The sequence below is a fragment of the Doryrhamphus excisus genome, chromosome 7 (genome assembly GCF_030265055.1).
Source record: "Doryrhamphus excisus isolate RoL2022-K1 chromosome 7, RoL_Dexc_1.0, whole genome shotgun sequence".
In the NCBI taxonomy this organism is placed as follows: Eukaryota; Metazoa; Chordata; class Actinopteri; order Syngnathiformes; family Syngnathidae; genus Doryrhamphus; species Doryrhamphus excisus.
The window spans coordinates 8991770-9006255 of NC_080472.1; the positions used below are offsets into that span (position 1 = coordinate 8991770).

Consider the following 14486-nt stretch of genomic DNA (forward strand, 5'->3'; position numbering starts at 1 on the left):
GATTCAATCTAATTACGACTCAATACAAAATGATTCACTTGGAATACGATGCAATACACTACAGGTCCGATTACGATTTGACACAATGCGATTTACTGCGATTACGATGTGATACTCACATGGTTTGTCTGGTATCAGGCCAGGTGTCATGCCCCCAAGTGTCAGTATCAGCCTGAGACCGAAGGTCGAGTTTATTACAGTTTATTACATGTATTTGGCATTCAACATGTCACGGCTGTGTCTGAACTGTTCGCCTTCATGGAAGTTTAGCTTTCGTTTTTCCATCATGTAACGTGCCAGAGAGTTGAATTTTGATTTGAGAGAATCAGGCTCGTATTCATCCCCATTTTCTTTTCTGATTGATAAAATAAACATAGACATGTATTTGTCTAACTCAGGCGGGGGAATACTTTCTACCAGTCTTCGTTCGTTCTTGCAGTTGATGAGCCATTCAGAAAAAAGCCTGAGGTCGTCCTTGGTTTTCCGACTTGTATTTGCATTAGTTTTTTCGATCATTTCAAGAGTGTCCTCCTCAATAATGGCGATAAAACGTTCCATTTCTAATATTCTGTTTGCTATTTTCCCGATTTGTCTTTCGCCGAGAGTGTCAACCGCTGACATGTTGACAGAGCACAGATGGCAGCAAAACAAACGCTGTGTGTTCACGCTCATGCGCTGTTCTCTGATTGGTTGTTTCACGGGCACCATACCAGAGCAGTGCGCTCTGAGTGGACAGCTACAGGGGCTGATACTGGACATGGTTAAACTCTATATTTTATCAGTATCACTGCCCTGGGCTTTGACACAGTATCATTTCGGCATTTTCCCGTATCATTCATGGGCGGTTTCTAGGGTACAGGGCCAATTAATACTGTAGTATGTGATAATGTATGATTCACTACAATTCTGATTTTGATACAGCCGATTCACTGTAATTACCCTGCAATACAAAACAAATCACTGTAATTCTGATGTGATAAGGTATGATTCACTCCAATTACGATGCGATACTGTACGATTCACTACAATTCTGATTTTGATACAATGTGATTTACTGTGATACCCCTGTGACATAAAACAATTCACTGTAATTAAGATGCGATACGGTATGATTCACTCCGCCTACGATGTAATACAATCCAATTCACTCCAACTATGATGCAATACAATATGACTCACTCAATTATGGTGCAATACAAAATGATTCATTCAAACTACGATGTCGATCATGATAAATTGCCTCTGAATTGGAGTGACTTGTATTGAATGGCATCATAAACAAAATACATCGTAGTGTATCACATTGGAATCAAAGTAAATCGTCACACAGGATTTTGGTGGAGGAACTTGTATGTAATTGAAAAAGTAGTATTGCATGCAATCATCGAGGTTGAAACATTTCCGAATAAACATGTCATTGTACAATAAACATGTCATTCCAGAATAAACATGTTGACATTAGCACAAAATGTCAATAAAAAGGTCAGATGACGACTCTTAAACGTTAACATTTACAGCCTACCCTTTGTCATTGGCATCAAAAGTGATTAATTATGCCCAAATGAAAGAAGGTTACAGAGGTATGCAATCATATCATTTGGGCCAATCAACCTCAGGCTGATATTTACAGTACGGGGTACTGCTATTAAATATTCAGTCTCTGCTAATCTCATTTCAAAACATGTAATTCCTCAATGGAGGGAGGTGTGCTTCATCATTTTTGGGATGATTAAATAATGTTATGTCCTAATTAAGTTAGCAGGGAGTGATAAATGGTGCTGTGTCGGTGCTGGGTTAGATACCAGGGGTTATTTTATTTTAATACAATATAGCCTATTTTAGCACTTCGACATTCTCTTTTAAAATGTTTTGTCCCACTGAAATTAATTATAATTAATTAATTATTTATATTGATTACATTAATTATATTGAGAATAACTTCAAACTGTCGTAATCAAAATGCATTTACTAACTTTAACTTTGCTTAACATGAACTGTAAAATGAGAATACTGTTATGTTAATGACAGTAACTAAAACCAATGACATTTTCTGTGCAGTGCATTGCATATGAAAGCGTAATGGTTGATGTCAAGGGAGCTACATACAGTGCATCCGGAAAGTATTCACAGCGCTTGACTTTTTCGACATTTTGTCATGTTACAGCCTCATTCCAAATTGTATTAATTTAATCTCTTACCTCAAAATTCTACACAAAATACTCCATTATGACAATGTGAAAACGTTTTTTTTTTACTTTTTTTGAATTTATTAAAAATAGAAAACTAAGAAATCACATTTACATAAGTATTCACAGCCTTTGCCATGAAGCTCAAAATTGAGCTCAGGTGCATCTTTTTTCCACTGATCATCCTTGAGATCTTTCTACAGCTTAATTGGAGTCCACCTACAGTAAATTCAGTTGATTGGACATGATTTGGAAAGGCACACACCTGTCTATATAAGGTCCCACAGTTGACTGTGCATGTCAGAGCACAAACACCAAGCATGAAGTCAAAAGAACTGTCTGTAGACCTGCGACACAGGATTGTCTTGAGGCACAAATCTGGGGAAGGATACAGAAAAATTTCTGCTGCTTTGAAGGTCCCAATGAGCACAGTGGCCTCCATTATTCGTAAATGGAAGACGTTTGGAACCACCAGGACTCTTCCTAGAGCTGGCCGGCCTTCTAAACTGAGCGATCGGGGAAGAAGGGCCTTAGTCAGGGAGGTGACCAAGGCCCCGATGGTCACTCTGTCAGAGCTCCAGCGTTCCTCTGTGGAGAGAGGAGAGCCTTCCAGAAGGACAACCATCTCTGCAGCAATCCACCAATCAGGCCTGTATGGTAGAGTGGCCAGACGAAAGCCACTCCTTAGTAAAAGGAACATGGCAGCCCGTCTGGAATTTGCCAAAAAGCACCTGAATGACTCTCAGACCATGAGAAACAAAATTCTCTGGTCTGATGAGACAAAGATTGAAGTCTTTGGTGTGAATGCCAGGCGCCATGTTTGGAAGAAACCAGGCACTGCTCATCACCAGGCCAATACCATCCCTACAGTGAAGCATGGTGGTGGCAGCATCACGCTGTGGGGATGTTTTTCAGCAGCAGGAACTGGCAGACTAGTCAGGATAGAAGGAAAAATGAATGCAGCAATATATAGAGATATCCTGGATGAAAACCTGCTCCAGAGCGCTCTTGACCTCAGGCTGGGGCGAAGGTTCATTTTTCAGCAGGACAACGACCCGAAGCACACAGCCAAGATCTCAAAAGATTGGCTTCAGAACCACTCCGTGAATGTCCTGGAGTGGCCCAGCCAGAGTCCAGACTTGAATCCGATCCAACATCTCTGGAGAGATCTGAAAATGGCTGTGCACAGACGTCTCCCATCCAACCTGATGGAGCTTGAGACTTATTGCAAAGAAGAATGGGCAAAACTGCCTAAAGATAGGTGTGCTAAACTTGTGGGATCATATTCAAAAAGACTTGAGGCTGTAATTGCTGCCAAAGGTGGATCAACAAAGTATTAAGCAAAGGCTGTGAATACTTATGTAAATGTGATTTTTTGTTTCCTATTTTTAATAAATTCAAAACATGTCAAAAAAACCTTTTTTCACATTGTCATAATGGAGTATTTTGTGTAGAATTTTGAGGTAAGAGATTAATTTAATACAGTTTGGAATGAGGCTGTAACATGACAAAATGTAAAAAAAGTGAAGCGCTGTGAATACTTTCCGGATGCACTGTACGTATAGTACAAGCGGTAATCTTGGTTGAAATTGTAATACACTCAACAAAACAAACACAACACTTGTTTTTGTTCCACAAATTGCACACAAAGTACAAATAAATACAAGGATGAAGAGTCTTGAACCAGTCATGATGTGCTATATATATCACTATATTGACACAAAATAAAATTAAAAAAAATAAATAAATAAAAATAAAAATAAAAATTATATTATATTAGGAAAGCAGGAAGTGAACAAATGTAAGTTACTGATTGTAAAAGTACCAGAAGGAAAAGTAATAATAAAATAATAATAATAATAATAATAATAATAATAATAATAATAATAATAATAATAATAATAATAATAATAATAATAATAATAATAATAATAATAATAATAATAATAATAATAATAATAATAATAATAATAATAATAATAATAATAATAATAATAATCTCATATCACGATTATTATGAGAAATCTTCTGGACTAGTTTTAATGTGTATCCTAGTATTTATATCCAAGTAATTACCGTATTTTCTGGACTATAAGTCGCTCCGGAGTAGAAGTCGCACAAGGCCAAAAATGCATAGTTAAGTAGAAAAAAAACATACATAAGGCGCACTGGAGTATAAATCGCATTTTTTGCGGGTAATTTATTTTACCAAAAAAAAAAAAAATTAATTAAAGAAACAAAAAAATTAATTATATTAGGAAAGCAGGAAGTGAACAAATGTAACAGTTACTGATTGTAAAAGTACCAGAAGGAGGGGTAGGATTTAATAAGCTTTGCTTCTTCCTACTCCTTTTGGACATGTGGAACTGTGAACTGATTATGGGATGTACTCAATTGTAATCTGATGCATGTTCAAATGAAATCAAACCATTACCATTACCATTACAATAAAAGGCGACTCCAACATGTGGTGCAACCACTACTTGCCTCACGGAGGGCAACTCATCTCCTTGGCATTGAATTGACCGGGTTGTTGTGGATTGTTGGTCCACTCCTCCTGCAGTTGCTACATCTTGTCCGGAAGCGAAACACGCCACCGTATACGCCGGTCCACTGCATGCCAGACATGCCCAATGCGTGACATGTTTGGTGAGTATGCTGGCCTGTAAGAACTTTCAGCTTCCAGGAATTATGTACAGATCCGTGCAACGTGGGGCTGAGCATTATCCTGCTGCAATATGAGGTGATGGTCAAGAAGTGTTTTATTCCCATTGGCTACAAAGTGTATTATTGCACTTAAGCATGTCCTGCTTTATTCATCAGGCCAGAAAGTGAAGACGCATGCTTCAAGGAGACTCCCCGTGGCGCTTTGCAATGATAAGAGGACCAAAAGATGCTGCAGTGTCCTCCAGCTGCCTCCCTCATTCTTCCACACGCGTACTTTTGTTTAGCCCCGCCTCCCTCTCGGCTGAGATATGTCCACTTTGAGCGTGCTCATGCGGACCGCAGCTGCTTCTCTAAGGTATTCATCACTTTCATGCCTGGTGTGCACGCGTGCACCTGACGCCCACGAGCGTGGAGGCTTATGGCATAAACACGTGTCAACACGCATGACTCAAGCGCGGTGATTGAAAAAAAAAAAAGAAGACAGAAAGAGAAAGGTTGGCAGGCGGGCTGATGCACACATCCGCCCACTGCTTAAGTGATCTTGACTCTTGGTGGTGCAAACTGACTCACTCTCACGGTCTTGACCCTCCCATTTTCCTTGTCATTAGCAACGCTCGCCTCCCTGTACCCCCTCCCTCTCACTCTCCGTCCACCGTCGCTTTAAGACGCTTTTATGTTGCTGAGGCTGGGATTCTTATGTTGGCTATTCCGTATAAACGTTACTATTCCACATTGAGACGTAGTAAGAGAGCTGGTACATTATGCAGCAGTACATGGCAGCTTGCATGGTAACGCTGCGAGTGAATCATATTGCAGCTTATTGGAGTTGAATTGAATCGTATTGTATTACATTGAAAGCAAAGTAAGTCATACTGAACGGGTCTTTGTGGGACTAAACTGCATCGTAATGGGAGTGAATCATATCGCAGCTCATCATAGTTGAAGTGAATAATATTGCATCGCATTGCAACTAAAGTGAGTCGTACTGAACGGCTCATCATAGGAGTGAGTTGGAGTGTATCGCATTGTAAGGGTGGCACTGAAGCCCGTGTTTCAAGTGAATCGTAATGCATCACTATGTTATTAGAGCGACTCGTGGTGTAACCAATCATCATCGGAGTGAACGGTTACATATTCGTAACGGAACTGAATCATACAGTATTAACACAGTGAATCGTTTTGTATCATATCAGGATTGTAGTAAATCGTACTGTATTGCATTGTAATTGAAGTGAATCGTACTTATCATAGAATGCAGCATATTGCATCAGAATGTATCACACTGCACCACACTGTAATTGAAGTGACTTGTATTATATGGCACTGTGTTTCAAGTGAATCGTTTTGTATCACACCATCATTTGAGTGAATTGTTTTGAGTCAGTCATACAGTATTGCATCTTAATTAGAGCGAATCCCTTTGTATCGCCTGTTAATAACAGCAAATGGCCTCGAATCACATCGGAATTGTACAGAATCATACTTTATTGCATTGTGTTTCATACGTTATTGCATTGTATTCAGAGTGAATCCGATTAGATGCATCCTTTTGTGTTACACTATAATCAAGTGAATTGTAGTGAATCACATCAGAATTGGAGTCATTCTTATTGTATCACATCTTGTGAATCATGGTGAAGTGAATCGTAATTTCAGTAAATTGCTTTATTGGAGTGAATGGTAGTGACATCATGATGACATCATTATCAGTGGAGTGAATGGGTCTGAATGGGACTCCAATTGACAGACATTAGGGAGGGATGCCATAAATGATGTCATGCAATACGACTCACTCCAGTTCCGATGTGGTGCAACACAAATGACTAGATGACGATTCGCTTGTATTGGGATGACACAATACTACATTCTTCATGATTTGAATGCAACACAGCACAAATCACAGCTTGATTACAAACTCGATTACAACAGGATCCACTACCATTCACTCTGATGGTGATACAAAAATGTGATCACGGTTAATAATTCTGGACCCGACTGTGATAAGTGAATTCCGCAGCATTTATAAATGTAATGTTTTTGTAGTTAGAGCATAGAAACCGTGTTTCTGTTGTAGTTTCTTCACCAAGAGCTCCTGAAGTGACAAATATATATATTCTAATGGATTGTACCGGAGGACTACTGACATTGCACAGGCAAAGACACATCCTGGTGCAATTGTCTTGTCGGTGACCTTGCTGAATACTTATTGCAAGGGAGAAGCTGATAGGGTGGCTCTGGAACCCGAAAAAGGGAAAGGACGACAAGCAAACACTGTACGCGTGTGATTGATTTCGCCATTAATCTACACTAGGAGCGTGCGTGTGTCGCGCATGTGTTTGTGTGTTTACAGAGGCGCCCTGTGCACACATGGATAAGGCTCCTTCCTCTCGGTGTCCTCCCTTTTATTGATCAGCATACAGAGCAAACAGGACTGCTGTTGTCTCCCGTGACAGGCAAACTCAGGAACGTCTTTTTAGGAACATTTGTTAGAAATGCATTCATACTGGGGCCATTGCACAATCTTTACAACCAATAAGCTTTCAGCCACTTGTACAGCGATGCTACATTTGGGTTACATTTGGTACATTTCATACATTGGTTCATTGTTTTTTGGTGCTTAAGTGAGAAGATATTTTGAGCCACAGTTTCAGAAGCACTAAAAATGCAATATAAACAAATTGCAGTGATTTGCATGCCTTGTTAAAGATGTTCATCTTGGTCAACAACGGTCGCTGTCAAGTGGCACAATTGCGATTTTTTTCATTCATTCATTTTCTACCGCTTATCCTCACGAGGGTCGCGGGGGTGCTGGAGCCTATCCAAGCTGTCTTGGGGCGAGAGGCGGGGTACACCCTGGACTGGTGGCCAGCCAATCACAGGGCACATATAGACAAACAACCATTCACACTCACATTCATACCTATGGACAATTCGGGGTGGCCAATTAACCTAGCATGTTTTTGGAATGTGGGAGGAAACCGGAGTACCCGGAGAAAGCCCACGCATGCACGGGGAGAACATGCAAACTCCACACAGAGATGGCCAAGGGTGGAATCGAACTTGGGTTTCCTGGCTGTGAGGTCTGCGCGCTAACCACGCGTCCACCGTGCAGCCCAATTAAATTTTTTGTTTCTTTAATTTATTTTAATTTTTTTTTCAATTTTTTTATACTTTATTATTATCGGACATCCCTTATATACATTGTAAAAGTATTATTTTCTCAGATTGAAAGATAAGTGTTTGAGAAGCTGTTTTATTCTGTCCAATACTGATTATTCCCAAATATTGTCATTGAGAGCATTTATTTGCAGAAAATGAAAACTGGTCAAACAAAGCAGTATTTGATTTGTTGAAATGAATTCATTCACTACCGCTTATCCTCGCGAGGGTCGCGGGCATGCTGGAGCTTATCCCAGCTGTCTTCGGGCGAGAGGCAGGGCACATATAGACAAACAACCATTCACACTCACATTCATACCTATGGACAATTTGGAGTCACCTAGCTTGTTTTTGGAATGTGGGAAGAAAGCGGAGAACCCGGTGAAAACCCATGCATGCACGGGGAGAACAGAGATGCCCGAGGGTGGAATTGAACTCGGGTCTCCTAGCTAACCACAAGTTCACTGTGCAGCCCAATTTGGTGAAATAACCCTGATATGCAATCCCATCTTTTTCGTGTGTTGGCATGCTTTCTTTCCACCAGTCAAAATTTGAGATGGTGTCTTAGATGTTTCCAGAGCTGTATACATCCTGTTTTTTTGGTTTTAGTTTCGAGTGACCCTGCAACACAATTAGCACAAACCACACCAGAAAGCAAGACTAAACAGACTAAATGTTGCTTTGGACATAGAGTAACCTCATTAAAAGTGAGGTGGGCTTCAGGCGTGAAAAAAGACGTAAGATGAAAAGCTCAAGTTTGATGAAAGAATGTAAAAGGAGGAGAAGTAAAGTAAAAATGGGTTTGACCTACCTGGAATCTGTGCAGTTCCTGCGTGCAGAAGGAGGTGGATGTTGTCATTGTCGAGGAGGGAAAGGAAAGGGGGGAAAAAATGGGAAAAAATAGGTTAGCATTTAGAGATTTACCGTAATTTGCATTGTGGCTCATGCTGGCAAAGTATAAATAAAAAATAACATAAATGCAGGGTCTCCATGCTGTTTGGCTACTAAAAAAGTAATGTTTCATCATTAAAGCTTATTAGAGTATCCGGGTGGTTGCTGAACATTTAATGTTGTGATGATTGCCTATAAATCCAAAGTGAATCACCACACTATTTCATCACAACTTGAACTCTTAATTACAGCTGGAAGGAGACACTGTGTTGTGAATTGCTTCCGTTTGGCTCCCGCAATGCAGAAACAGAGGCAAATCGGGTTTATTATAACTCACGCAAAGCAACGGGTTTAAAAAAAAAACACAATGGTGAAGGTGCGGGATACCACAAAGCACTGTGGGACAAGATGTGTAGCGAAGCCTGTTTTACATCACTGTATGTATGATTGTTAAATAAAAGACATAAAACCCTTAAAGTACCTCACAAGTCTTTGACTATACCAGTTGTTTTCAAACTGAAGGGACCATCCCCTAGTGGGACCCGGTGTTATGACAGTAGGGACGTGGGTCACCATGAGCATGTTTCATTATTAACCCTTTTTTCAAGATTCAGTGGTAATACAGTATTACTATTTCAAAAGGTTGTAGCTTGAAAATGGTAATAGATAAAATCATCAAATATATGACCCAAAGTTTGTGATGAGGGTAAATTCACTCATCTAACCAGCATTATGATGTCACCAGGCTCAGAAATGGTCAGCGCCTGGTCTCCACGATACAAAACAAGCTCATCAAAAATTGAGGGGGGCAAATTTCATACTCTTCCTCCTCTCCTACACAAACACAGGCATCATCATTAGCATTTACCGTGGGATATTGAACAGCACCGCTATTAGAAGTGTAACTAGAAAATTCCCGCGGAAATTTTGATGGACTGGCCACCTGTGCTGTGAACCTCGGGCCCGGTGGGCCAACGGCTACCGCGGTAGCACCTAGCAAGAAAGCCTCAAGTACGGAAAAAGTTGATGCAGTCCCATAGTGTCCCCACATCATGCCAAGTGTGTAATTGCCTTTAAACTTGAGTAAATTAGCTTAAATGCTAACATGCTAACAATCATTATGCTAGCACCTAGCAAGAGAGCCTCAAGTTTAGAAAGTGCCAAGGTTGTCCTATAACCTCCCTACATCATGCCATGTGTGTATTTGCCTTTAAACGTGAGTAAATTGGCTTAAATGCTAACATGCTAACAGTTATCATGCTAGCACCTAGCAAGAGAGCCTCAAGTTTAGAAAGTGCCAAGGTTGTCCTATAACCTCCCTACATCATGCCATGTGTGTATTTGCCTTTAGACATGAGTAAATTAGCTTTAATGCTAACATGCTAACAATCATTATGCTAGCACCTAGCAAGAGAGCCTCAAGTTTAGAAAGTGCCAAGGTTGTCCTATAACCTCCCTACACCATGCCATATGTGTATTTGCCTGAAGACATGAGTAAATTAGCTTAAATGCTAACATGCTAACGGCTACCATGCTAGCACCTAGCAAGAGAGCATCAAGTTGAGAAAGTGCCAAGGTTGTCCTATAACCTCCCTACAGCATGCCATGTGTGTATTTGCCTTTAGACATGAGTAAATTAGCTTAAATGCTAACATGCTAACGGCTACCATGTTAACACCTAGCAAGAGGGTTTCAAGTTTAGAAAGTGCCAAGGTTGTCCTATAACCTCCCTATATCATGCCATGTGTGTATTTGCCTTTAAACGTGAGTAAATTAGCTTAAATGCTAACATGCTAACAGTTATCATGCTAGCACCTAGCAAGAGAGTTTCAAGTTTACAAAGTGCCAAGGTTGTCCTTCAACCTCCCTATATCATGCCATGTGTGTATTTGCCTTTAAACGTGGGTAAATTAGCTTAAATGCTAACATGCTAACGGTTATCATGCTAGCACCTAGCAAGAGACCCTCAAGTTTAAAAAGTGCCAAGGTTGTCCTATAACCTCCCTATATCATGCCATGTGTGTATTTGCCTTTAAACGTGAGTAAATTAGCTTAAATGCTAACACGCTAACAGTCATTATGCTAGCACCTAGCAAGACAGCCTCAAGTTTAGAAACTGCCAAGGATGTCCTATAACGTCCCTGCATCATGCATGTGTGTGTTTGCCTTTAAACATGAGCAAATTAGCTTAAATGCAACATGCTAACAGTCATCATGCTAGCACCTAGCAAGAGAGTCCCAAGTTTAGAAAGTGCCAAGGTTGTCCTATAACATCCCTACATCATGCCATGTGTGTATTTGCCTTTAGACATGAGTAAATTAGCTTAAATGCTAACATGCTAACGGCTAACATGCTAGCACCGAGCAAGACAGCCTCACGTTTAGAAACTGGCAAGGATGTCCTATAACGTCCCTGCATCATGTCATGTGTGTATTTGCCTTTAAACATGAGCAAATTAGCTTAAATGCTAACATGCTAACAGTCATCATGCTAGCACCTAGCAAGAGAGTCCCAAGTTTAGAAAGTGCCAAGGTTGTCCTATAACCTCCCGACATCATGCCATGTGTGTATTTGCCTTTAGACATGAGTAAATTAGCTTAAATGCTAACATGCTAACGGATAACATGCTAGCACCTAGCAAGACAGCCTCAAGTTTAGAAACTGCCAAGGTTGTCCTATAACCTCTCCACATCATGTCATGTGTGTATTTGCCTTTTAACGTGAGTAAATTAGCTTGAATGCTAACATGCTAACAATCATTATGCTAGCACCTAGCAAGAGAGCCTCAAGTTTAGAAAGTGCCAAGGTTGTCCTATAACCTCCCTACATCATGCCATGTGTGTATTTGCCTTTAGATGTGAGTAAATTAGCTTAAATGCTAACATGCTAACATGCTAGCAATTAGCATTTAGCCACAGAGAGACTTCAGAAGTTTATCTCAAAAATTAGCCATCAATCACGTTTCTACGTGGCCGTATGGCTGAGCTACAAGGCTGTGAAAAGTCTGTAAATTCTCATTCTTTTCACTGGCATGAGCTGTTCTAAAAATAGCCCAAATGTCCCTAATTTTTTGAACCATTGATTTTTGCGTTTTTCAAACGCGAATAGCGTCGCCATGGTTACACAAAACGTTCCAAAAAATAAATACCGCTGTAGTCCCGAGTGCCACGTTTCCGGCGGTGTAACATGTGTGGGCATCCTTCCTGCGGTTTTGGCCGCATTACGCGCACAAAAGTGGGAAGATTAAGATATAAGAATAACTAGAAAATTCCCGCGGAAATTTTGATGGACTGGCCACCTGTGCTGTGAACCTCGGGCCCGGTGTGCCAACGGCTACCGCGGTAGCACCTAGCAAGAAAGCCTCAAGTACGGAAAAGGTTGATGCAGTCCCATAGTGTCCCCACATCATGCCAAGTGTGTATTTGCCTTTAAACTTGACTAAATTAGCTAAAATGCTAACATGTTAACTGCTACCGTGCTAACACATAGCAAAACAGCCTCAGGTCCTGAAAAGTTTGGGGCAGTCCTACAGTGTCCCCACATCATGCCATGTGTGTATTTTCCTCTAGACATGAGTAAACTTGTTAAAATGCTAACATGCTAACAGTCATCATGCTAGCACCTAGCAAGAGGGCCTCAAGTTTAGAAAGTACCAAGGTTGTCCTATAACCTCCCCACATCATGACATGTGCTTAGTAGCCTTTAGGCATGAGTAAATTAGCTTAAATGCTAGCATGCTAACAGTTATCATGCTAGCACCTAGCAAGAGACATTTAAGTTTAGAAAGTGCCAAGGTTGTCCGATAACCTCCCGACATCATGCCATGTGTGTATTTGCCTTTAGACATGAGTAAATTAGCTTAAAAGCTAACGTGCTAACGGCTACCATGCTAGCACCTAGCAAGAGGGCCTCAAGTTTAGAAAGTGCCAAGGTTGTCCTATAACCTCCCTACATCATGTCATGTGTGCATTTGCCTTTAGACATGAGTAAATTAGCTTAAATGCTAACATGCTAACGGCTAACATGCTGGCACCTAACAAGACAGTCTCAAGTTTAGAAACTACCAAGGATGTCCTATAACGTCCCTGCATCATGTCATGTGTATATTTGCCTTTAAATGTGAGTAAATTAGCTTAAATGCTAACATGCTAACGGCTAACATGCTAGCACCTAGCAAGAGAACCTCAAGTTTAGAAAGTGCCAAGGTTGTCCTATAACCTCCCTATATCATGCCATGTGTGTATTTGCCTTTAAACGTGAGTAAATTATCTTAAATGCTAAAATGATAACAGTTATCATGCTAGCACATAGCAAGAGAGCCTCAAGTTTAGAAAGTGCCAAGGTTGTCCTATAACCTCCCTACATCATGCCATGTGTGTATTTGCCTTTAGACATGAGTAAATTAGCTTAAATGCTAACATGCTAACGGCTAACATGCTAGCACCTAGCAAGAGAACCTCAAGTTTAGAAAGTGCCAAGGTTGTCCTTCAACCTCCCTATATCATGCCATGTGTGTATATGCCTTTAAACGTGAGTAAATTAGCTTAAATGCTAACATGCTAACAGTTATCATGCTAGCACCTAGCAAGAGACCCTCAAGTTTAGAAAGTGCCAAGGTTGTCCTATAACCTCCCTACATCATGCCATGTGTGTATTTGCCTTTAGACATGAGTAAATTAGCTTAAATGCTAACATGCTAACGGCTAACATGCTAGCACCTAGCAAGACAGCCTCAAGTTTAGAAACTGCCAAGGATGTCCTATAACGTCCCTGCATCATGCATATGTGTATTTGCCTTTAAACATGAGCAAATAAGCTTAAATGCTAACATGCTAACAGTCATCATGCTAGCACCTAGCAAGAGAGTCCCAAGTTTAGAAAGTGCCAAGGTTGTCCTATAACATCCCTACATCATGCCATGTGTGTATTTGCCTTTAGACATGAGTAAATTAGCTTAAATGCTAACATGCTAACGGCTAACATGCTAGCACCTAGCAAGACAGCCTCAAGTTTAGAAACTACCAAGGTTGTCCTATAACCTCCCCACATCATGTCATGTGTATATTTGCCTTTAAACGTGAGTAAATTAGCTTAAATGCTAACATGCTAACAATCATTATGCTAGCACCTAGCAAGACAGCCTCAAGTTTAGAAAGTGCCAAGGTTGTCCTATAACCTCCCTACACCATGCCATATGTGTATTTGCCTGAAGACATGAGTAAATTAGCTTAAATGCTAACATGCTAACGGCTACCATGTTAGCACCTAGCAAGAGGGTTTCAATTTTAGAAAGTGCCAAGGTTGTCCTATAACCTCCCTATATCATGCCATGTGTGTATTTGCCTTTAAACGTGAGTAAATTAGCTTAAATGCTAACATGCTAACAATCATTATGCTAGCACCTAGCAAAACAGCCTCAGGTCCTGAAAAGTTTGGGGTAGTCCTACAGTGTCCCCACATCATGCCATGTTTGTATTTGCCCTTAGACATGAGTAAATTAGCTAAAATGCTAACATGCTAACAGTCATCATGCTAGCACCTAGCAAGAGAGCCTCAAGTTTAGAAAGTGCCAAGGTTGTCCT

At 40.5% G+C, this 14486-nt stretch overlaps 1 protein-coding gene across 4 annotated transcripts in view; it reads right to left on the minus strand.

Moving 5' to 3' along the window:
- The window catches only part of cadm1a (cell adhesion molecule 1a), a 430900-nt gene that overhangs the window by 83960 nt on the left and 332454 nt on the right, over positions 1–14486 (minus strand). For all 4 annotated transcript variants that reach the window (XM_058078784.1, XM_058078783.1, XM_058078782.1 and 1 more), the window contains one exon: positions 8824–8841. In XM_058078784.1, coding sequence (XP_057934767.1) covers positions 8824–8841 — 18 coding nt within the window. The remainder of the gene's footprint in view (positions 1–8823; positions 8842–14486) is intronic.